Here is a 24,430-nt window from a genome sequence, read left to right on the forward strand (position 1 = left end):
CATTCTCTTCTGCCACAAAACGAACCTTCTCTATATACCTCCCAAATAGTAAATAAAGTTGCCTTTTTTTATTCACCCTTAAAATATGTTGTTTTTTTTTATTTCTATGGGGTCAGAGAGTTAGACACAAACCTGATAAACCACAATAGACCATAGATCTCAAATGTGAAAGAATAGCAAAGTTATTGAGGTTGTTTAGAAATGTTGTTACATTGGTTCGAACACAGTGCACGTATTAGTATAATAGAATTAGAAGACAACTCTACATAAATCGTTACTATAAAGAAACAACACAGAAACATTAGTTAAGATGCTACTGCGATTATATGGCATAATCACACTGGTTCTCATTAGATCACCAAATTTAAGCAACGTTTAGTTTGGTCAGTGCCAGATGGATGAACCTTTAGGAATACCAGGTGCTGTATGTAGGAGGACGTCGATACTTTCCTGCAAGAGCTGCAGAAACCTAACGTCATCATCTCCGTAGATGGGGATATACATGCAACTTGGGACCGCTTGTGAGTTCTATATTCCCATAAAACTTCCTCCGTAGAAGAAATCCAGTGCAATTCACCTAATGTGAGTGCCGCTTAGTATGTATGTACTTTCGCTGCTACTAAAGAAAGACAGACAGACAACTCTATAGTCACTATTAATACTATTATGCACTATTAATAGTCTCATGCAGAAAAAACTCTATAAAATATGTGTTTGCCAAAATTCATCTAGGTGTCCAATAATGCTATAAAAGTATACATATATATTGTTTACTTATATCCATTTCAAATAAGGCAAATTGCCATTAAAACGTAAGGGGCTACTGAAAATTAGGAACCCGATTGATAAATGCATCCTAAGTAGGGAGTTGTGCAATGAGATGTTTGTTCGCATTAGATTTACATTTTTGCATATGAGTATGGTTTGAAAACGAGTAGGAGTTCCAGGGGCAAGCAGGAAGTAAACTATTAGAGTAGAAAACTTCCCACCATCTGCAAACCTCTACCGTGAAAAGATGGGATTTTGCTGATTAATTCCATTGTAATATTTGTAGAACAAGCGCAGGGATACAATATTGTGGTGATGGAACAGAGACTGGAGCTTGGTAGACAGTGTGGGACCTATTAGGTTAGAAGCTCTTTTTTCGACCCTATAAATGTGGACAGACAAGTAATTGTCCAGATGTGGTAACAATACTCCATAGGTGAGTGAATGAAAACTTTGTAGAGATTTCATAAAAAAGATATAAATTGCTTTGAATTCTCTAATGGAGTAAGTTTCTTCTGAGCCTAAATCACTTTAAAACAATTTGTTTTTTATTTTGTGGGTTTGGAAAATAACATTTATGGTTTAGTGCAAAAATTCGTTTCTTTCAAAGAATAGCAGAACTTAGGTAATAAATTTTACACTTGGTTAAAATATGTAAAAAAAAAAAAAAGGTAATTCTTTTACCGTTCGGAAATAATTTGGTTGGTGCATTTTAGGATTGGATTTGCATGACATAGTCGTAACGTAAGAAAAAAAAAAAAAAAAACAATTGACATGTTAGTTTGTATAAAAATTTTAAAAATCACTTCAAAAATTAAACTCTTGAGGAATTTCCGAATTACTTTTTTCCTTGAATTTATTTTCATAAACTGTGTTACAAACATTTTATTTAAATTTTTCTTTTGTTTGTTTTTTTTTTGTTTGTTTTAAGAAAAAAACATTTTCTGCCTGTTTTATTTGTATTTTTATGCAAAGGTTAGTTAAGAAAAGTCCAAATTCTCTGTGAACTGTTGAAAAAATACAGACTAAAACATAGTCGAAACAAAAATGGAAAAAGAATCGATATGGCAGTTTCTGTAACAAAAAAACAAAAAACATGCAAAATACAAGCGTTGGTAAAAATTAGTGGTGGGACGATTAATCGGAATCAGAATCGTTAATCGTAAGAATCGTGTATTTTGGGAGGAATCGGAATCGCATCGTTAAAAAATACCTTAATTTTCCGATTCCTTCGTTACGATTCTTTTAGTCTGATGTTGAAAAAAAGAAAAAAAATTCCTGATATTTCTAACCGCAAGAGAGAAATGTAGCATGTTATAAAAAGAAACCAAAGAAATTCATTATTAACAGGGCAATGCTTAGTGCCCCTCCCTTACAAGGTTCATTCATTCAGATCTATTGTAATCAAAACTACAAAAGAGTTAACTTGAAAAGAAGTATACAGGGCTCTACATTGCGAGTAAAAATAAAAAACCGCTTATCTTTTTGGCGATTGTTTTTTTTTACTGACAAATCTTCTAATACTGAATGAAAATGCTTTTTCAACTTATATTTTCTTAAAATAAAACGAGCAAAGTCAAATTATTTAAACAGTAAAAGGTTTAATAGAACAATATACTTTTTTTTTCTTTTTTGAAAGAAATATCTCTAAAATGAAATTGATCACGTATTATTTCGCAAAGTTTTGACAGTAGTCGGTTTCTTTTGAAGTTTCAAAAAAATCGACCCCATACCTATCTCTTCCAAACCTAAAGTTATTAAATAACCCCTTCGTTAATTTAAAGGTAATTAATTCAATTCAGTCAAGTTGTTTTTTTTTTAATTTCATTGAAATAAAATCCATTATTTTTTTTCTCCAGAAAGATAAAACCCTGAATTTGATTATATTAAAAGCAGAATAATATAATCTTTTTTCTAGAATTTTAAATTGAAAATTAAAAAAAAGTGTTTGGCGCAGTTTTTTGCGGAACGAAAAAGAAATTAATATATATTTTTTAAAAGGTTTTGTAATCAATTAATTTTTATGTCTAAATAATATTTACGATTAATTAAATAATTTCATTTTAAAAAGTATTTATAAATAGAATTTTACTTAGGACTTATAGTTTAGCAATATTGAACCGCATCAACCATGTGTGAATTGAACACAGTCAACCAAAACAAAAAAAATTCAAAAGAAAATGCATATTTGCATTTCATTATGTAAACTTTTATACATTGGTTTCAAAAATTAAATTCTATAAGTTTTGTTTTGTTAACTACTGAACAACGTGGAAAGGTGTGGGGGGGAGGAAAAAAGGAAATTAAATGATGATAATAAATTATGATAACCGTTTTTGAAAGGCACTAAACTCCTAAAATTTATTTCTTAAAAATTTTAAGCAGCATTCTCCGGCGATTTAAAAGCACTCTCTCTCCAAAAAAAAAAAAAAAAAAAAAAGATTTGATTTTTAAGTTTGGGAAAGATATATTTATTATAACCGAATTCCTGTATGAAGACTGGATCTACTTTATTGGACGTTAATTTGAGAGATAAGTAATTTTTCAATGTTTAATATGTTTTTAAAGTTTCAATTATTAATTAAATTTTTTCATTGCGTTTTTCTTTTTTCAATTTATTTAAAAAAAAAAAAACAGGGTTTAAAATGTATTTTTCAAGGTAACAAGCTTCGAAATAAGTCTAATAAAAAAAAAAAATCACTCAATTTTTAATTTCGACAACCCTGAGAATTTAATTATTAAAAAAATATTGAAATGTGACATTTTTTTATTTAACATTTCTATTAGTTCAATTAATTTTCTTTCAATAATTAATTTCACTCAACAAACTTAACCATTTTTTTTTTCATTTTTTTTTTTTTTATCTTTTTCTGTAATTTTGGTAATTATGTTTGCTCAATTTTATCTAGTATTTCATTTGTTTTTTATAGTGGTATCATTTTTATATGTGTTCCTTTGATATACCCTATTTCAAAATTAGTTTGGCTAAACTTATTCTTCACGTTAGAAACAACGTGTAAAAGCAATGAAAAAGTTAGAAAAAACAATAGGTGTTAACTACTCTTTGTGAATTATGGAGGTCTGAAGAACTGCCGTCACAAATACAACTATCAATAGCCAAACAAAAAATCGTTTTTGAAATTCCTTTAATTGTAACTTTTCGCTATACCTACCTTTTGGTATAAAACACAAAAACTTTCGATTAATGGTATTTCTCAAATATGGTCGTTAACTTTGGAAGGGTTATTTTGTATCTACAGCGCCATGTCATGTGGTATATTGTTTTTTTCATTACGCACGTTCATTTATAAATTATTAAATTAAATATTTATCTTTTTTATATTTAATTAGTATATATTTTCTTTCTCTTCCGCTATATTTTTTTATTTAATTCATTAAATCTGTTAATTATGAGGACCAAAATAATGAATCGTGTTAATTTATTCTCTAATTTTCTTGTTTTTGTTCTGTTATATAAATTCTATTTTATTTGTTTTTTCTCTGAAGGATAAATTCCATTTTCTTTGTTTTGTTTTTTTTCTGTATTCCAATTTAGTAAAATAAATTTCCTCTAAAATAAATTTTGCTAATTTTTCCGTTTAGTTTACTATATAATAATTTTATTTAAACCAAAACACGACGGTGTAGACATAAAATATCTCTTCCAAAGTTAGGGAACATATTTGGGAACTACCGACCATAAGTATAAAACTACCTGGTATATTTCAAAACAATAATTCCATAGGAATCGGAATCGTACTTGGTATCGGAATCGTTAATCAATATTTTCCTGGAATCGGAATCGGAATCGTATAAAAATTAGGAATCGTCCCAACACTAGTAAAAATGTTTACATTTAAATGCATTGATAAAAATGCAGAAACTACATTTCTTTGCAAAATAACCAAAAAATCAACAACACGCATAAAAAACAAACTTGACAATTTATACTTTGTCTAAATATGTGAAACATTATTGTTCTTGGTTTTCTTTTTTCTTTACTTGGGAATCACAACTCATCAACGCCCGAAGATCACTTGAGGATAAGGGTTGATGAATGTAAAGTGGTAGTGTAGAAATCACTAATGGTGTAAATTGGGTAGAATTTGATTATTCATGAGGACGACTTAACAAGAATTTGTTTACATTGGATTTGAAGGCTATCATGTTGTATTCAATCAGGAAGCAGGCCAGTAGAATAGTGTTCCAAAGGCAGGCAGTTCTGGGAAAGAAGCTTTGTTCATGGCGTCTGCATTTAAATTTAGACATAGATAAAGAGTGAGGGAAATCATATAGTGGTTCTAAAATAATTTTTGTTTTTTCCCCGTATTCGCAGGTACTTCCCAGAAGTTGTGGAACGAAGCAAGCAGCAGGACATGATCAACCAATATGGAGATTTATTCACGTATGAAAATGCACCTCGTGCTAAAATCATGCATCGTGACCAAGGCAACGTGACGGACATGAAATCAATGATAAAATTAATGAGGTATTTTTTTTAATTATTATTTATGCTTACCTATGATGAAAATGACAGCATTTAAATAGGTTGGGCATAAAGATATTGTACATTTGAAGTGGGCACAATGTGGGCTTCAGATGGGCCAGGTCTCATTTGATGGGGTAGGCTCAATTATTTTCAATTCCTTCATCAACTACTATAACAATTTATTTCCAACATTTAAAGTACATAGTGGAAATATAAGCCTGAATTTTAATCCACTAATCTTACTACCCAATTTGGTGACTAGTGCTTTTGTCAATTTCTTTGTCATTTCTAGATGATTTTTTCTTTTCATTTTTTTCTTTTCTATAAATTACCCTAGACAATGCCTAAAGCCACTTGATGTAAGGATCTTAAAAAAGTACTACTTTAAGGTAAAAAACCAGCCAACAATTATTAGATAGATAGATTCCGACCCAGAAAACAGCAATTCTTCCTCCTTTGTCAGAAACATCCCTGATGGAATACAAGGATTAAAGGACAAAATAAGGGAAGCAATAGTAATGAGGTTGCTGAAAGTAAACCTAAGGTCCACATTTTACTCTCCTTCTTATATAATTAGCAACAGTAAGACTTGCCAAAGGCTAAAGAGTGATTTACTTGCCTGTTTTTTTTTTTCTTTTTTAAAATGTGTGTTTTCCATAAAAAAGTAGAATTATTCATTGATTCCATGCCCCACCACCCAGGGTGAAGTTCTGTTGGAGGAATTAGTATGATGATGTTTAGAAGAGAGACCTGGCCAATGAGGGTTGATTGTGTTACATGGAGAGAAATGATATATTTAAGTTACTGTAGACATATATCCCACGTGTTATTGTTGGTCTGGGATTATTGAAAGAGCTATGCTTTCAGATTCAGCTAGAATCCCTTATGGGAAGTGCATAGTTGATTAGCAAAATCGTATGACATATGAGACATTTAAAATGAAAATAGTTGCTGCTAGAATGTTAGTGAAGGTAAAAGTATGTGAAGTGCTCTTCCTACTTTCGTAGGCGGTCATTTAAAGATGGTGTTGCAATAAAAACACTGGTCCCCATTACCCAACTGATTTGGTGTCAGGAAGATTATTTTGACTTTAGAAATTTTGTCTTAACTAAAGAAATGACTTTAAATAAAAATGTCTAACTTAAGAAATGACCTGGCTAGTGATAGCTTAGCTTGGAAGTCAATTTTTAAAAGCTGTCTAACACATGCCAGCATGTTAAGGTAGTGGTGGCGGCTAGAATGCTATGCAAGATCTGGAAAATAGAGGCATTTAGATCCCTTGACCCTCCTCTAAAGATAGGCAGTTGCAATTTTTAGTTTAGGAAATGAATCTCTATTAGAAAGATAAAATAAAATATAGCTTAATATTAAAATAATTGTGGTCGCTTAATTTTTTTTGTTTGTTTATTTTTTTTCCCAATTTTATTTTTGCTATGGATGAAGCAACTGGAGGCTAGGAATTCATCCACCATCTTAGTTATTCCAAATGAGCGATCTCCTTAAGAACAATAGTTTTTATCTCTATTGCACTTGGTTCATGGGGTATATTCGCCAGGTAGTTTTTGATAATATAGCAAATGTTGTGATCTTGATGTGCCGATAATGATTAAAGCAACACTGTGGTATATTTAGAAAAGTGTATTTGCAGAGATAAAGGAATAGTATGTTACAGAAAGTCTGCGTCTGGTACTGTAGCTATGACTGCCATGATACTTTATCATAATGTCTAGAAGGATCCATCTATTTCTGAAATTGGGTAGATAAACATCATGCCATAGCAATGAAATACATCATTGCCTCACAAGCATCCTTAAAACTTCATGTGTTTCAACAACAGCAAACAACTCTCGTTCAAGGATAAATTTATTAATTTCTCTTATTTTTCTTACAGGTACAATGATTTCACTCATGATCCCCTGTCTAAATGTAACTGCACCCCATCAGGAAATGCAGAATTGGCTATTTCTGCCCGGTCAGACTTAAACCCTATCAATGGTTCATACCCACAAAGCTTCTTGGGACATCGTCCTCATGGAGGTACAGATATGAAGGTGAGTTTCATTTTATTTTGTATACTAGTGAGTTTTTTTTAATTTATGTACTAAAAATCATCACAATATTTGTATATCAAACACAATTCTTCTGTTTTATTTATATATATATATATATATATATATATACATGCAATAAATGAACCAAAAGATATATATTATCCTTAATAAAGCAAACCTATCAAGATGGTAAAAGCTCTACCCAGTTAAGAAGAGTGACACCTCCGTTCAGTCTCGAAAGACAAAGGATACCTTTTAGGGGCAGCTGCGCATGTAATTGTGAAGCAAGGGTTGCGCAATCTCCAACAACACCTCTCCTGAATCGGCACTGTTTGGGTCCAGTGGCAAGGAGAAGTCCAAGACAACTGGAAACAATGCTGAGATAAGCGGAGAGCACATACAGCACCTGGAAGTTCCAAACGGTCACCCATTTAGTACTGACCAGGTTCAACATTACTTAACTTCGGTGATCCAGTGGGAACCGGTGTGTCAACATGATTATGCCGTATATTTAGTTAAGAGGGGAAATTCATAAATTAAATAAAAAAAGATGAGGAATAAAAGTTGCATAGATTAATAAGAACGAAAATGAGAAGAAAGTGGAAAGAACCTCTTTAGGCCATGGCATTTCAAAGCTAAATGCTTCCCATCAGATGAGAAAGACTAGGATTATACTAGTATAATATAATACTATATAGTATAGTATACTCTATAGTATAGTATACTCTATGTAGATTTTATTTTGTCTTTAGTATTATTTTTTCTTATATACTTTTCTCTATTTTAATCATTTTTTCTACTCCTTCCCCTACCTCTACTTTTCGACTCATTTTCATCTCCTTTAACATTAGTTTTCACCCCCTTATATTTTTCATTTCTAATCTAAATGTTTTGAAGACGGTTTTATTTGTACACATTTATCTATCTACCTATAAAGTTGATTTTTTTGGCTCCAACAATGATATTGAAACTCTACTTTTTCTATTGAAAAATTATTAAAACAAACTTTTTAATATACTCAGTTATGGATATACAAGCGACTATGTGAAGGTTAACAAATTTACACATTCCTTTGAGAGCATTAATTAATTACTTATTCATTTTTTATGGTTTCTCATCAGATGATTGGTCTCATTTCATTATTACACTGAATTCTATTTATGCATAGTTTCTACATTCTGCATAATTGCGTAGAATTATGGATGAAAACGTTCAAGCACATAGAAATATTTTTTATGGATATCTCTCTCTCTCTCTCTATATATATATATACAAGTGACTTTGTGTGTAAAACCCTCCACCAAACTCCTCTAAATATTTGGTTTACAGATTTGAATATATTTGAGGATATTTGAACTTGTAGCACACTTTCAATTTGGATTTAACCAGCAAAAATTGCTGCTAAAGGGGCAAAAGTAAAAAAAAAAAATATTGACCATGGCCTGGCATAAGTCAACTATATCTGTTTTTTTCTGCGCATGCACTAATTATATATTATAATTTAAACACCATTACTTTTTGTAATTTTTGTATGGATTTCGGTCATACACTAATGGATAAAGCTTAAGAGCTAGGTTTTTGTGTCGATTCTAGCTGATGGCACCAAAGTCATTTTACTTTTGAAACTACTATATATATTGGGTACAATATAATAATTGATGGAGAATTGGCTCTATAATAGTGAATACAAAATCTGAATGAATTAAACTATAATATTAAGAATATTTTATGATCAGACAACACAGGCAGCCTGCTAGTACTAGTATAATGCCCGCCTTTCTCCTCTTCTGATGAAAAGCACTTAGCTTCATAATGCCATGGCCTAAAGAGGTTCTTTTCCATTTTCTTCTCATTTTCGTCCTTATTGATTTGATGATTTAATAAAATTATATGTAACTTTTATTCCTCATCTTTTTAATTTAACTTATACATTTATATATTAATTTATATATATGTTAATTAGTTTTAAGAACCAGATGCTTTGAATAGCAGATAAAAACTTTATTTCTCTCGCCTGATGAGGAACGGTTGGTTTTTCAATAAACCACTTGTGCCCCCACGACGTGAGCACACTCGACAAACCCGACAGGCTGCTAAATCCAACCCCCACACTGTAGAGATCTCTAGATGTAAAAGATCTTTCTATTCCAATAGTTTCTTCCCCCAGAACTGCTAAACTTTAGAATTCCATTCCAGGTACCTGCTTCCCAAACAGTACTGACATGCAGAAGTTCAAGTGTAACGTGAACTGACATCTTGTTGCCCAAATCCCTACATAGTACCCCAGTAGTTGTTGTCCCTGATAGTAGCCCCCTACACCAAAGTGGCAATTTGCCTTTTTTGGGGTGAAAATGTAATAAAAAAAAAAAATTTTTTTAAAAACAATTACTTTGAAATATTAGCATGTTTAGTGTAGCAAGTATGTAATATTTGTCTATATAAATAAAAATATTATATATGGCTCTTTTTATTGAGCACTCTTAATAACCTCGTTTTAATACATGGGTTTTATCTCCGGAACACCTTTTAACCTAGTATATATATAATAGTAATATATATTACTAGCCTTGTCCTCATGTTGCCCGGAATTCATAGTGGCAAAATTTCATTGCTTAAGTCTAAGCTAGAATTAATGATATTGATGTTAGCAATATTAATGCAAAAATCAATAACACTACTACTATTACTACTTATAGAAATAACATTATTGATAATATTAAGAATAAAAAGAGCAATAATTATGTTAATAATAATAGTAATACTAAGAACAATAATAATAATACAAATAATAACTGATAACAATACTCATAATGATACTAATAGCACTATAGTGATAAAAGTCATACTAATAACATTAACTAAGAAAATAAAAAATACTAAAGATAATGTTAAGAAATGCAACAACAATAATATTAATCATTTTTTTTTCATAAGGGAGTCATCACTTATCAAGGTCAATCAAGGATAAGGGTTAATGAGTGTACAGAGGTCATGGGGACAACAGTGTAATGATTGTTAGTGATGGAAATGTAATAGAATTTGATTATTTAAGGGGAAGCTCAACAAGAACTTGTTTACATTGGACTTGAAGACAACCATATTGTAGTCTGCTGGAAAGCAGGGCAGTGGAATAGTTTCACAGGTGACAGTTCTAGAAAAGAAGCTTTGTTCGTGGAATTTGCGTTTCTATTTACGCATAAATAGGGAGTAAGGGAAACTGTTGATAGCTGTTGTAGATAGACGAGTGTTTTTTTGTGACGGTTTGGCAAGGTGGGACTATAATTTAAAGTTCAGACAAGCTCTTACATGAAAATAACGATAAACCAAGGACATACTCGCAACATCTCTTCTGGGGGAAAGAGGTTGCATGGAAGAGGAAAAGGCATCTTCTGCTAGGTTTTGAAATTTGTCAAGGCAAGATAGGATACTCTGAGCAGCTCCAGATGCGGTAATGGTAGAATAACGCAACCATTTTTCTGGCAGCTTTGCAACAGATTTGATATAAGTTTTCTATTTCAGGTTAAGAAAAAAGGTCATCCCAGAAGCTTGTCAAAGCAGGGAGGTTCTTTGAGACAAGAGGCATTCATATCAATTGGGCCAAGTGGGGATCAGAGCATTTATGGTAAAAAGATAAAAGCTTGGTTTTGGATGCGTTAAAATTAACCAGCCACCTTTTTCCCCATGTGCTCATGGTCAAAGGAAAGAGACTCAGAAATTTTGGTCATTGTTGGCTGTTGAAGCGTTGCCATAGATCGTAATGTCGTCTGCATATATGTTGATGATATGTTGATATGTGATTTGGGATATCATTGATGAAGATAAGAAAGAAAGTTAGGCCCAGGATGGATCTTTGAGGTACGCCAGCATTGATACTTTGAGTTTCCAACTTCTGCTCATTGACGATTACTTGAAAAACCTATCAAAGAGAAAAGGTTCAGTGGTTGAGAACACATTTCCAGATATTTTGTGGCTCAAAATCTTCTGTAGCAGACCTTTATGTCAAACGCTATGAATTGCCTTTGATAAGTCAAAAGCTCTAGCTCTTAAGAAGAAACCCTGTTGATGGATTCTCTGATCTTATGTAAAATTAGTACATCAGATCTCGAAGGATGGAAACCATATTGCTTGTCAATGACGAATAATAAACATAAAAATAATTGTAACAGTAAGACAACCAATAATAGAAAAAAAAAGGAGAATAATAAAAATAAGACAAAAATAGTAATAATAGAAAAAAAAGAATAATAATAAAAATAAGACAAAAAATAGTAATAATAGAAAAAAAAGAAAGAATACTAAAAATAAGACTACTACTACTATTCATAAATAAAAATAATAAAAAACAAAAATATGAAGAATGTATAAAAGGAAAGTATTAGCAATAATAATATTAAAACCATGACCAGCAACACCAACATTAATAATAATAATAAACTTATAGTTTCAGCATTGATTGGCACCAAACAAAATAGTCGAAGGGTTCAAGAGTATGGAAAGACCGAGGACAGAAAGCACTAATCAGACATCCACAGGATGAGTGCGAAGTGGACTGGAACCTTGGAGTGGATTACTAGCACCCAAATTCCAGTGAAAACAAAAACATAGGAAGAATGTAAAAATGAAAATAATAGTATTAGTAGAAATAATAATAATAATAATAATAATACTAAATAATAATAAACTTGTAGTTTTAGTATCAACTAGCTAGCATCACACAAAATAGTTGAGTTGTTTACGATATACCTTTATTAAATTGTTAGGTGAAAATATAAAATAGTTTTAAAAGGCCTGGTCTGTATTCTGCAGAAGTACCTGTTAATGATGTTAAAAAAACATGTCCCTAGCAATATTAATGATAGTAGACCCCACCCCCAGCCACAGCACTGACAATAACAATAAAGGCTGGTCCGTAAGCTGCAGAAGTACCTGCTAATATTATTATTTTTCTTTTCATCAAAATTTTAAGTGAAAGTAAGTACCTTTTAAAATAAATAAAACTGTAATTTTTTCTTTTTTAGTATAAAAAACATGAGACATGCTACGATATCTTTTTATTACACTGTTTGATGAAAGTAGTGAATAATATGAAGAAGCCCTGTCAGCAATAATAATACTAAAATCACCTCCACCCACAACACTAACAAGAACTATAAAGCCTGGTTCATATTCTGCAGAAGTACCTGTTAATGTTAGTATATTTTAGTATAGCTATAAAAACATGAATCTATTTCAAATATGATTTTCAAGTTTAATTTATGTGAATAAAAAAGAAACTTTTTTTGGAATAATTTTTATTTTTTGTGGGTGTGGCATATCCTGGTGTGGGTGCGTTGGGAGAAATTTAATGTTTACAGTAGCTTTTTATTGACTTGATAGTTGAAAGCAAATATCTCCAAAATAAAAACTATATGTGTTTTCTTTAATATAAATAAACTTAAAGATGCAAACGGTACTACAATATCTTTTTTATTAAATTCTTAGCTAAAAGTACAGAATAGCTTTAACAATCCAGTTTCCTCATAAGTATCTTTAAAACAAATAAAACTTATATTTTTAATGATAATAATATAAGTAGTAGCAGCACTGCTACTAAGAATAATAGTGGTAGTAATAGTAGCAGGCAATTTAGGATCTGTTTATCTACGAATGCCAAGAAGCAATACAAAAATTCGTTTTTTACATATATAATGAAGCAAATTGAAAGAGAAAAAAACGTAGATTTATGATGTTTAGGCCTCCATATAAATGAATGAATGAATGCCAGAAAAAAATCATGCAGTGTGTAAATATGTTGCATTTGTGTATCGGTGTTTTCAATGTGTAATCTAAATGATTTATGTAAATTATGGTTTATATTGTAAAAAAAAAAAATTAAAATGGGGAAAAGTTATATGATGTGCAAGAATAATTTCTGTATTGGTTAAATGTATTTGAAATCAACCTGTTTGCAGATGTTTTTTCCGTGTTCGAAAATGCAAATTCAAATGGACATGTGGCCCGTGGCAGTGTGAAAAACTTTTAAGCATATGTCGAAATAGCAGCTACATAGGGAACTAAAAGACTTTTGAAACAAGTTGCAAAGTATTAATTTGGAAAGTACCATGAATAAATGCCTGTTATTTCAACTAAAAAAGTTGAATCGAATTTTTCTTTTATTCTTTTGTAACTGTTTCTACGTGCATCATGTGGGTTGTGTTAACATATAATGACAATTTTTAACCTGCACACGAATCAGTGAGCAATAATACTTTTTTATGAAAAAATAAATTTACAAAAAACAAAAGGGCAAGTGAAGTAGTCTTTAGCTTTGGTGATCAGTAACCTCGAGATAGTGGCTTGATAAAAAATACTGTGCCGTATCACTTCACTGGCTTGTTATCATGAAAGGGCATCCATGAAAACGTGAAAGATTCGTTTTATGACAGACTTATTGCAATAATAAGTAAGGTTGATGATAAGAAAGTATTTGCCGTGGCAGAAGATTTGCGAAGTGATGTTTTAAAGTTGTTGTGAGTTCATGGAAAATATGGTAATGAAAAATATTTTGAAATCAAGTATTTGCTGTTTGATTAATGTATTTGTTTACTTAAAATAGTTTTTGAAACACAATTTTTAGATTCATTTCAACATTTCTCTACCAAGTCAATTGCTCATTCCATCCTGCTTAAAGTTGAAATAAAACTTTCATTACTAAATATGGAAATTGAATGAATGCCTGGTTCTTTAGATATATCCAAATATTAATTGGTGTCTCCAGATCAGGTTGTCTGAAGATACCGGCTACTTGACCAAAACATTGAGGTTATGTTTCTGAAGTTTTGAGTTTGACAAGATGCACTTTAAATTACCTTAACTGATACATTGTGTGAACAACACTAAAAATGAGAACGGGAGTCTGAATAATTCAAATAATACAAATTGCGATTATTGTTTTTGGCTCTTATTAATTATTTTAAAAACAAAAATACATAAAATTCATTATGATGTCCATACTTGTCAAAAACAAAAAATGTCATATTCCAAAAATCATGTAAATTGATGAAGTAATTCTTTTTTTTAGAAAAAATAAATTTTACAACTGGCTAGGCTTTTTAGGTTGCATTAAAATTCAAGGGCAGACAACTCGATTCGGATAAAAAGATTTATCTCTTTCTCCATAAGAGATCATTAATCGCTAAAAATCATAAAATTTGACATCCTTTAATAAAAAATAACCCTACTTAATCAACTTGTGTGATTTTTTTAATATAATATCTTCATTCTGTGACAAAGATTTTTTTGCATTTTTGTTTTTTTAAATAAGTATGATTCTAAATATGTACCTTATTTTTTCTGTTCTTTGCAAAATTCAATCATGTTCTACAAAGCCAAAAATACAAGCAATTTTCCATCTACAAAACCAAACCAACCACCATCAATAAATATTTACAGATATAAAGAACTTGAAACAAACACTTTTTCCAAAATGATTGGAGTCTGCATTAAATAATCTAAAATGGGTTGATACTCCAGAAAACAAAACGATCCAACTGAACACCATGAATAAATATTTGAATATATATATAGAACTTGAAGCATAAAAACTTTTACCAAAATGATTGGGAATAGCATTGTCATGCTCATGTTTGAAATTAAATTTTTGTTGCTAAGTATGCAGATTAAATGGATCCATCTTAATTTTCAATATGTCTGTCTGTTGATCTGTCACTTAAATTTGAAATAGCATTTTTCCTGTTCTGTCATGTTAAAATTTTATATAGCATGCTATTTAAAATTTTAGAACAAACAAAATGCTATTTTAAATACTTCAATCATGATTATAAATGGGTCTATCACTCTTACATTTGAAATACCATTCTTCACAATAAGTGTGGAGATTGAATATATGCAATGTACAAAATAAAATTTTTAAAAAATCTTTTCTTTTTTTTCTTTTAGCTATTTGGCCAATAGTTCATGGCATGAAACTAGGTGAAAACCACTGTACTATTCTAGCAGTTTAAAGCATAAAGGTCTTAAAGATCAAATTTTTTTTTTTTTTTGGGGGGGGGGTCGTTTTTTTTGTTGTTTTCTTTTTTAAACTATGAGTTTTTGAATGAATCTAATGTAAAGATTTTTGTTGTTCCCTCACAAAATTTTCACTAAATTCATGACCGAAAGGAATCGGGGGGGGGGGGAGATGTAATTTCTGACTATTCTGATGTCAGCTTTGTTCAAAGCACATCAAAGGCCATTGGAAAAACCATAAAAATATTGCCTTCAAAGAAAGACAACTCGTGTAATAATGTTACTAATAAAAACAATGAAAATAATAGATGTCTTTGTAGCAATTTTCTTCATTAAATTTTAAATTAAACACTGAAAATAATAATTTAAAAAATAAAGAAAATGTAAATAAAATAATAAAAACAACATTTCTCTTCATGGATAGGAACAAATCATAAAATATTTTTGCATTTGGCATGCAGATAAATATAAAAGGGTCGATAACTTTTTGTTCTTGATAGTTGGCCTAAGGGCAATAACCTTTTTATTTATTAGTTTGTTAGTTTTTTAAGTTTAACGTGAATTTTAAAGGTTCCCGAGCTGATCAATACTGAGATTTAATAGTAGTAATAGGAAGGTTTATTCCGATTTATTTCCACATTCTTTATAAAGATCAAAGTCAATATCCAAGTATTTTCACCGAATGTGCTCCGATGAACTTATTGCATTTTGTGCTTCCTTAACAAAAATATCTCTGTCCAACCCACTTACCAGCAAAATCCCACCTCTTTGCTGTAAAAGTCCCTAGATGCCTGAAAACTGTCTACTTTAATAGTCTCTTTTCTCGGATGACTTGTTTTTGTAATTCTCTCTCTGCTTCCTCCCCTCCTATCGTACTAACATGTAGAAATTCTTTGTTCATTTGTTTTGTCCCCTTAAGATGAGTTAATGAAGAATTGAAAGTTAAAGTTATACTTATAATCAAGTACAAGAATCCTGTTATGCTTAACAATGTTTGCTTGAATATATATGTGTGTGTGTGTGTGCGTGTGTATAAAAATCTTTTAATATATGTGTTTGTTGTGTACCTAAAAAGTTAAGTTTTTTCTCGCTCTGACATTGATATTAAAAACCCACTATTTAAAAATTAATATTACTAGCAAAAGTATCCGTCGTTGACTGGGTTCAAAAACAGCCTACAGAAAATGAACTCTGATTTATTAAAGTATTAGCGAGGAATACCCGGCGTTGCCCAGGTGTTTGTAGGTGTGTGTGAAAAAAGACAGGTGCTTGTGAAAAAAAAAAACGACGCGCAGTTGGAAAATAGTAAAGTGTGAAAAAAAAAAACAGGTGCGCGTACGGCGATAGCTATTCAGCAGTTACGATTTTGTGCGGGACAGTTTTTAAATAAATAAATAAATAAATCGGTTTGTTTGTTTTTAACTAAGTTCGGGGAAAACCAGCTCCCTGTTTATTAGGGGGAGTGTCTCATCCCGAAATGAAAGCTACCATCTGATATGACGAAGTCGACATTGAACAAACGTTACTTAGCTCTCTAGAGACCACTGGCTCTGGGCCGGTGTTTATTTATTTGCTTCCCCACTGAGCAAATTAGGCAGGAGGCCGTTTTTTAATGTGGAGATAGGGGGAAGGGGGAGGGAAAGGGGGATCCAGCTCCCGAGAGGAGGGAAGTGGGAGCTGGATTAGAAACTGTTGGTATGAAGGGTTGCCCCTTCAGTGACCAAGGTCAGATATGTGGGGTTACCCCCACATATGGTCTTTGCTAGTCATAGCTGGTCTGTGCTAGTCATAGCTTTGCAGCATCTGTTCTTGTCGCCTGGACCCCCGAGGGGGTTTGGGGCTGGGCCGGTGTTTATTTATTTGCTTCCCCACTGAGCAAATTAGGCAGGAGGCCGTTTTTTGATGTGGAGATAGGGGGAAGGGGGAGGGAAAGGGGGATCCAGCTCCCGAGAGGAGGAAAGTGGGAGCTGGATTAGAAACTGTTGGTATGAAGGGTTGCCCCTTCAGTGACCAAGGTCAGATATGTGGGGTTACCCCCACATATGGTCTTTGCTAGTCATAGCTGGTCTGTGCTAGTCATAGCTTTGCAGCATCTGTCGGAACAGATACTACACTTTGATCTTGTCGCCCGGACCCCCGAGGGGGTTTGGAGCTGGGCCGGTGATTAGAGTCGAGTTTCGCTTTTTGTTTATACTGAAAACCGAATGTAACGCGTGCCGATGCGGGAAATGTGGAATAATTAACGTTTGAAAGTCAATAAAATTAAATAGACAGGCGAGCTCCGTGGTTAAGTGTGAGATATTACAATTTATAGGTGATATAAAAAGTTTTAAGAAGTTGCGAGCGAGCGCTTCTCTGAAAGAAGCCTTTTGTGGACATCGAGGAGAAGCATACATAGATACATTTTCACTTTTATATATAGAGATGATAGGTTATGAAAAGGAAGGGTTGTAAAGAGATAGCTTCGAATTTGGGGGTATCAAAACCAAAGCAAAATATGATGAAAGTAAAAATAAAATAGATAAACCCCATAATTTATTATACCATACCTGTTCACGCTGAAACACTTATCACAATATTCTGTGGATCTATATTAAAAAACCTTGTTAAACTTTGTGACATATTTCCATTCTATGAAGGTCAGGCACGAACGAACACCCAATAATTTTATTATACCATATTTCTTCAAACTGAAACGTAATTGTCAAAGTATACTTACGCAGATAGATATGAAAAGTCTTTATTAAAGTTTGTGCCTATTTCCATTCTATGGAGGCCAGGGGCGAACGCAGACCCCACAATTTTATTATACCATCCCTATTTAAGTTAAAACATACTTATCAAAATATTATTATGTACATCTATATCAAAAACAGTTGTAAACGTTTTTTTTTAATTTTTTTATTTCCATACTTTGTGGACCAGGCGAGAATGCAGACCCCACAATTTTAATAAACCACCATTCTGCCAGATCAAACATACCCATTCCTGTGTCCTGATACATCTATCATTATATGCAATCACTTTTTTTAAAATAGTCAACCATATAGGAGCCTATTCGTGACCAGGCACACACACACACAGCTTTATATTATAGATTAAAAGCCCACTATTTAAAATTATTAAAACAAACTTTAATATACTCAGTTATGGATATGTAAACGACTACATGAAAGTTAACTAAATTGCATATTTCTTTGAAAATCGAACTTTAATTAATTATTTATTCATTTTTTTATGGTTTCTTATTAGATGATTGGTTTCATTTCACTATTACATTGAATTCTATTTATGCATAGTTTCTACATTTTGCATAATTGTGTAGAATTTAAGGTGAAAATGTTCTCGCACATGGATATATTCTTACATATATATAGTGTTCTTGTCGGTGTGTGTCTGAAAAGTCTCTACAAAACTCCTATCTGAATATTTAGTCTACAAAGTTAAAATTTGATATTTGGGTATTTGGACCTGTAGCACACTTTCAGTTTGGATTTTAGCCGGCAAAAATTGCTGCTAAGGGGTTAAAATTGAAAACAAAATAGTTTAGCATGGTAAGGTAAGTCGAATAAAACATACCTGCTATTTCTTTTGTACATGCTCAAAATTAAACATTAATAGCTCAAAGTCACTTGATTTTTACCTTTCATAGCAATCTGCCCGTAGCTCAGATAATAACAATGCTGGAGAGATTAATGATGACTAAGCCTGGAGCTTAATTTATTTATTGCGGACTATTATCTTCATCTTTATTAGTTGGTAGTAAAGGTCAGTAGTACTTTGGTGAACAGTAGTCTGAGATGTCAGAAATTTTTCTGTCTCTATGTCTGTCCTTGTGGCCATGTCACTAGTAAGGGTGCTGGAGGTAAACGTTTTGTCTGGGCTGACATTATCCGCCTGATAGTCAGGGACCCGAACCTTGGATTAACCACTAAGGAGGCTGTCCTATCAGCAGGCGCAAAGTATTGCCATTTGGTGAGTGGATCTGGACCATGCAGTAGTCTCTGGTGCGGCCTCTCGATGCCATACTAGTGGGTAATTGTTACGGCTTTACCTTTTCGTGTGCTACAAAAAAGATGGCTTCCCGTGTGGCAGGGATATCTCTAGAGAAGATCCTAACTTACCCTATATGTGTTTCCGGGTTGCACTTGCTAACACCACTGCATTTATATTTGCCCTCTATCGGCCCCACAACAGCAGAGTTACTATCTTTAAGAGCATAGCTGAGAAAATAGACCACATCTTGTCTTGTCTGCACATCCCTCGGCTAATATCCACATCTGTGGTGACTTCAACATCCATAACGTGGAATGGCTGACCCATTCAAATAAGACAGACGATGAGGGGAGGTTTTGTCATGATTTTGCCATTGCTTATGACCTCACTCAGATTGTTTGCAAACCCACCCATGTGCCCGATACACCCGGTCAATATGCAAGCCTTCTAGACCTTTATCTCTCAACTTCCCATGAGCTATGTTCATGTTGCATTCATTCTCCTCTAGGATCCTCTGACCACTCCGTCGTATCAGTTAAGATAAAAACGAAATGTAATAAGTCCCCCAGACGTACCCCTTCACCATACTGTATACCGATACTCTATGGCTGACTGGGATAGCTTCCGTACATTCATATCTGATCTACCTCTGCACTCCATGTTTAAAAAGGAAGTGTCCTCTATAGTATCAGATCTGACCAAATGGTTAATTGTAGGCATAGACCAATTCATACCATCTAAAAAATTCCAACAAAAACCTAACAGCCAGCCATGGTTCTCCCCAGAATGTGCTGCTGCTATCGTGCACAGAAATCACTTTTTTCCATAGCTACCAACGTAATAGATGCACTGAGACTAAAGCTGCTTTCAGGACTGCCAGCAACCACTGTAAAAGAGTAATAAAAAATGCAAGAGAGCTATATGCCCAATCTGTTAAATCCAAGGTAGCTGATCAGCGGCTTGGTTCCCACCAATTTTGGCAAATAGCAAATAGGATCCTGAACAGAAGTGTGCGTTCTATCCCAACCATTATTAATGGACCAGAGGTCATCTCGTCAGCATCAGACAAGACCAAACTATTTGCAAAGAACTTTGCAGCTAATTCTACCCTATGCGACGAAGTCCATCAACTCCCCATATTTCCTCTTATAACACAGAACACGCTAGGTAACATACAAATATACGTGCATGAGGTCGCCAAGCTGATAAGAACCTTGATTCCAGTAAAGCAACTGGCCCTGACGGCATCCCAATTATAGTGTTAAAAAAGCTTCAACCAGAACTTGCTCCCATACTTACGAAACTGTTTAAGCGCTGCCTTAAGGAGAAGTGCTTTCCGGCTCCCTGGGAGACCTCATCAGTTTGCCCTGTATTTAAGAATTCAGGTGATAAGCCATCTCCCTCTCAGTACAGACCAATAAGTCTCCTGTGTGTTATGAGTAAGTTACTGGAATCAATATTAAATAGAGAAATAGTCAACCACCTCAGCAGAAACAACTTTCTTAGTGACACACAATATGGTTTCCGCTCTGCAAGATCTACCGCAGATGTGCTGACGGTTATATCTCACAGGATTAGTGAATCTCTTGACAAAGGCTTCCTTTCTAGGGCAATTGCTCTTGACATATCAAAGACCTTCGACAAGGTATGGCATAAGGGTCTACTTCACAAGATTTCCAGCTACGGTATAACTGGAAATGTTTTCTCAATCATTAAATCATTTCTCTCCGATAGGCTCATAAGAGTAGTTGTCGATGGACAAAAATCAGAGGCCTGCAGTATTAATGCTGGAGTCCCTCAAGGGTCAATCCTGGGCCCAACTCTCTTCCTGATCTACATCAATGACCTCCCTAAACACATACTTAAATCATTCGTTGACATCTATGCTGATGACACGACCATCTACGGCAACACATCAAAGGCTGTAAATGACAAAGTTCTCTCTGATTTTCTCTCCTCTGATCTCGAGCGTGTGGTTCAGTGGGGGAAGATGTGGCTGGTTACTTTTAATGCATCTAAAACCAAACTTCTATCCTTACATCATCAACGCTCTGATCCCCATCTGGCATCAATTGGGATGGATAGCTCTCATCTGGAGTGTTTTGACACGCTTCTGGGTTTGACTTTTACTCATGATCTGAAATGGAACGCGTACATCAAGTCTGTTGCCAAGGTCGCTGGAAAGATGGTGGGATCCTTCTACCGCTCCAGAAGATATCTCACTACTGATGCAATTCTCTATTTATATAAAAGCCAAGTACGTCCAAGGATGGAATACTGCTGCCATATCTGGGCAGGAGCTGCTAAAAACAGCCTATCCTGCCTTGACAGAGTACAAAATAGACTTCGTGGCTTAGTGGGGGATGCCCTTTTCTCTACCCTGCAACCTCTCTCCCACAGAAGAGACGTTGCGAACCTATCCTTGTTTTATCGTTATTTCCATGGCAGGTGCTCGTCTGACCTCCAATCTCTGGTCCCCCCTCACCAATCTTTTGCGAAAAACACCAGTCTAGCCGAATTCACTGTGAAAAATTTCCCCCACTCTTTATCTGTGCCTAAATCAAAACGTGGATTCTATGAACAAAGCTTCTTTCTTAGAACTGCATGCCTATGGAACTCTGCTCCGTCTGCCTGCTTCCCACCTGACTACAACTTGGATGTGTTCAAGTCCAACGTTAACAAATTCCTAATGAACCGCCCCCCCCCTTAAGTAAACACTTCATCAAATCTCCACACTAACGTAATGTACTTGCAATAACCCTTATCCCCGAGTGGCTTCCGGGCCTTGATAAGTTGTGACCACTGTGTAAAAAAAAAAAAAAAAAAAAAAAAAGTTGTTGTTTCACAACGTTTCAACTATTCCTTTGGCCTTCGTCAGGTGGTAACTGTGACGGGATAGGAACTCTGAATCTCCTAACTGCATTCTCAGCAATTACTGCCACCCATAGTTGTTGTCATCTCATCACGATTTAGCCAAGTAAACCTCTGGCCAGCTTTGGGTAGAATTGAAACCGCTATCTTCAGACAATTCTCACCTGGACCCGTAGAGATTCAACCTCTCTATCCACCGCATCACGGGCCCCAAACGGCAATCAAGGTTGAATTTTTTGATCTTATAAATCCACGTTTATTTATTATCTGATCTTCCATGGTCGGGTCTGTACCGAATGGGATATATATTATTTTAATTGGAATTCATTCTTGAGATGAGTATTATTTATTAATTTATTTATTACGGACTATTATCCTCATCTTTCTTAGTTGTTGTTTCACAACGTTTCGGGGCCCGTGGCACAGTGGATAGAGACGTTGAATCTCTGTGGTTCCAGGTGAGAATTGTCTGAAGACATGCGCAGTCCGGAAACATTTGACACAGATAAAAATCCGCTGACCCCCCCCCCCCATCCCGAAGTACCAATTTTTCAATTTTGACTCAGAATAGCCCTTTTTTTCTGGATGAAAACTAATTAAAAAGTTTTCCACATGTCTGAATAGCCTATACACCAAACTTCAAGTTTGTAGATTAAAAATTTGTTGAGTATATAGGTTGAGAGGTGTTGTCACGCAGAGTCTCACTTTATATATATATAGATATATATTATCAATCCATTGATTTGAAGTTATTTCCTTTTTAAACAAATTTTAATTTAAATTTTTTTCTTTTCTTTTATTTCAGTTGACCAACAGTTCTCTTGCGCGTGATCTACAATTTGTCGCGATTGCAGGTCCGACTTACGACCAAGTGACACCCTTCCAGTGGAGCAAATCAGACTTCAAGAACACAGTCTCACACATTGGCCACCCGGATATCTTCAAGTTTGAGCCGTATATTTTTGGCGATGATGTCATGAAATTTGAATGAGTGAAAGAAAGAGAAAGAAAAAAAAGAATAAAGTAAGAAAAAGCGAGAGAGAAAATTTGTTAAAGACGTTGTATATTGTTTTTTATTATAAAAAGAAAAAAAGGAAAAAAATTATTTCATCATATCTTCATTGTTTTTTTTTTTAATGAACTTGACGTTTTGTGATCCAACATTTCTCAACATGTGAAAAACATTTAAAAAAAAAAAAAAAAGATTTCATATTTATGATAATGAAGGTGTACCATATTTGGTTGTTTGTGTTAATTTAGTAAAATGTATGTATTAAACCGAAAAGTGCTCAATACTCTGAAAAATAATATTTTGGTTCTTGACCAGAATTATCCTCATATTAAAAATAACAAAATCAAAACAAGTTTGTATGATGTGTGTAGCCTTGACAAAACGATGCCATACTCCAAAAATCACATAAATTGAACATGTAGTTCATTTTTAAATAAGAAAATCAAATTTTATGAAAAACAGAAGAGTAACTGTCATGTCTGCCATTTTGGAAACAATCTAAAAATATACAAAGAGAGAAAAATCAATAATTCAAATTCGTGAGATTTTTGTAATGCCCACGAATTCCCATTAATCACTTAAAAATGATTTTCTGTATAAAAATAAAACTACTTGATCAATTTATTTAAAATATGATATTTTCGTTTTGTCATGGGAGATACAGATTTTGCTACATTTTTGTTTTTTAATATCAGAGGAATTCTGGACTAGGACTAATACTTTACATATCTTATATTGACACTGCCAAGTTTTCAACCTAATGTTCCTCAATCTTAACTCTCTATATATAGAGTTAGGTGCGTGTATATGTTTATATATTTGTATGCAGCAGTTCAAATAAGGGTGGTCATCTGAATCAATTGAAATATCTTGGTTGTGCTTTAGAGACGTGTTTGTGTTCTTATTTTTACTACTCTGTTTAAATGCTTATCTACTATGCATGCACTAATATTACACATATGAAATAATTGTTAATACTTCTAAACTAACTGACCGATCATTATAAATTTGGAATCACAACTTTTATGCATATGAAATCATGATATGGTTTTAGTTTTAATTTATATTTTAAAAGTCAGTAAAAAGGAATGGAAGCCCTTCATAAGTTTTGATAACTCCGAGTTTAATGAAATTGTAACCATAGGTATTAGACATCAATTAATAAATATTTCTCAAATTTCACTTTATTTGGTGTATTTTAAAGATGTTTCAGGTGGCATAATATTGACACCATCT

General features: G+C 33.2%; 1 protein-coding gene across 1 annotated transcript in view; it reads left to right on the forward strand.

Annotated features, from left to right (window-relative positions):
- LOC145292241 (putative aminopeptidase PLBD2) overlaps window positions 1–23,292 on the forward strand; it is a 351,318-nt gene extending 328,026 nt beyond the window's left edge. Inside the window, exons 9-11 of the mRNA XM_080138585.1 lie at window positions 5,105–5,257; window positions 7,149–7,308; window positions 22,988–23,292. Coding sequence (XP_079994711.1) covers window positions 5,105–5,257; window positions 7,149–7,308; window positions 22,988–23,173 — 499 coding nt within the window. The 3' untranslated portion in view covers window positions 23,174–23,292. The remainder of the gene's footprint in view (window positions 1–5,104; window positions 5,258–7,148; window positions 7,309–22,987) is intronic.
- Window positions 23,293–24,430: the final 1,138 nt, after the last annotated feature.

Source organism: Euprymna scolopes, chromosome 1 (genome assembly GCF_053919585.1).
Source record: "Euprymna scolopes isolate OS-2025 chromosome 1, ASM5391958v1, whole genome shotgun sequence".
Taxonomy (NCBI): Eukaryota; Metazoa; Mollusca; class Cephalopoda; order Sepiida; family Sepiolidae; genus Euprymna; species Euprymna scolopes.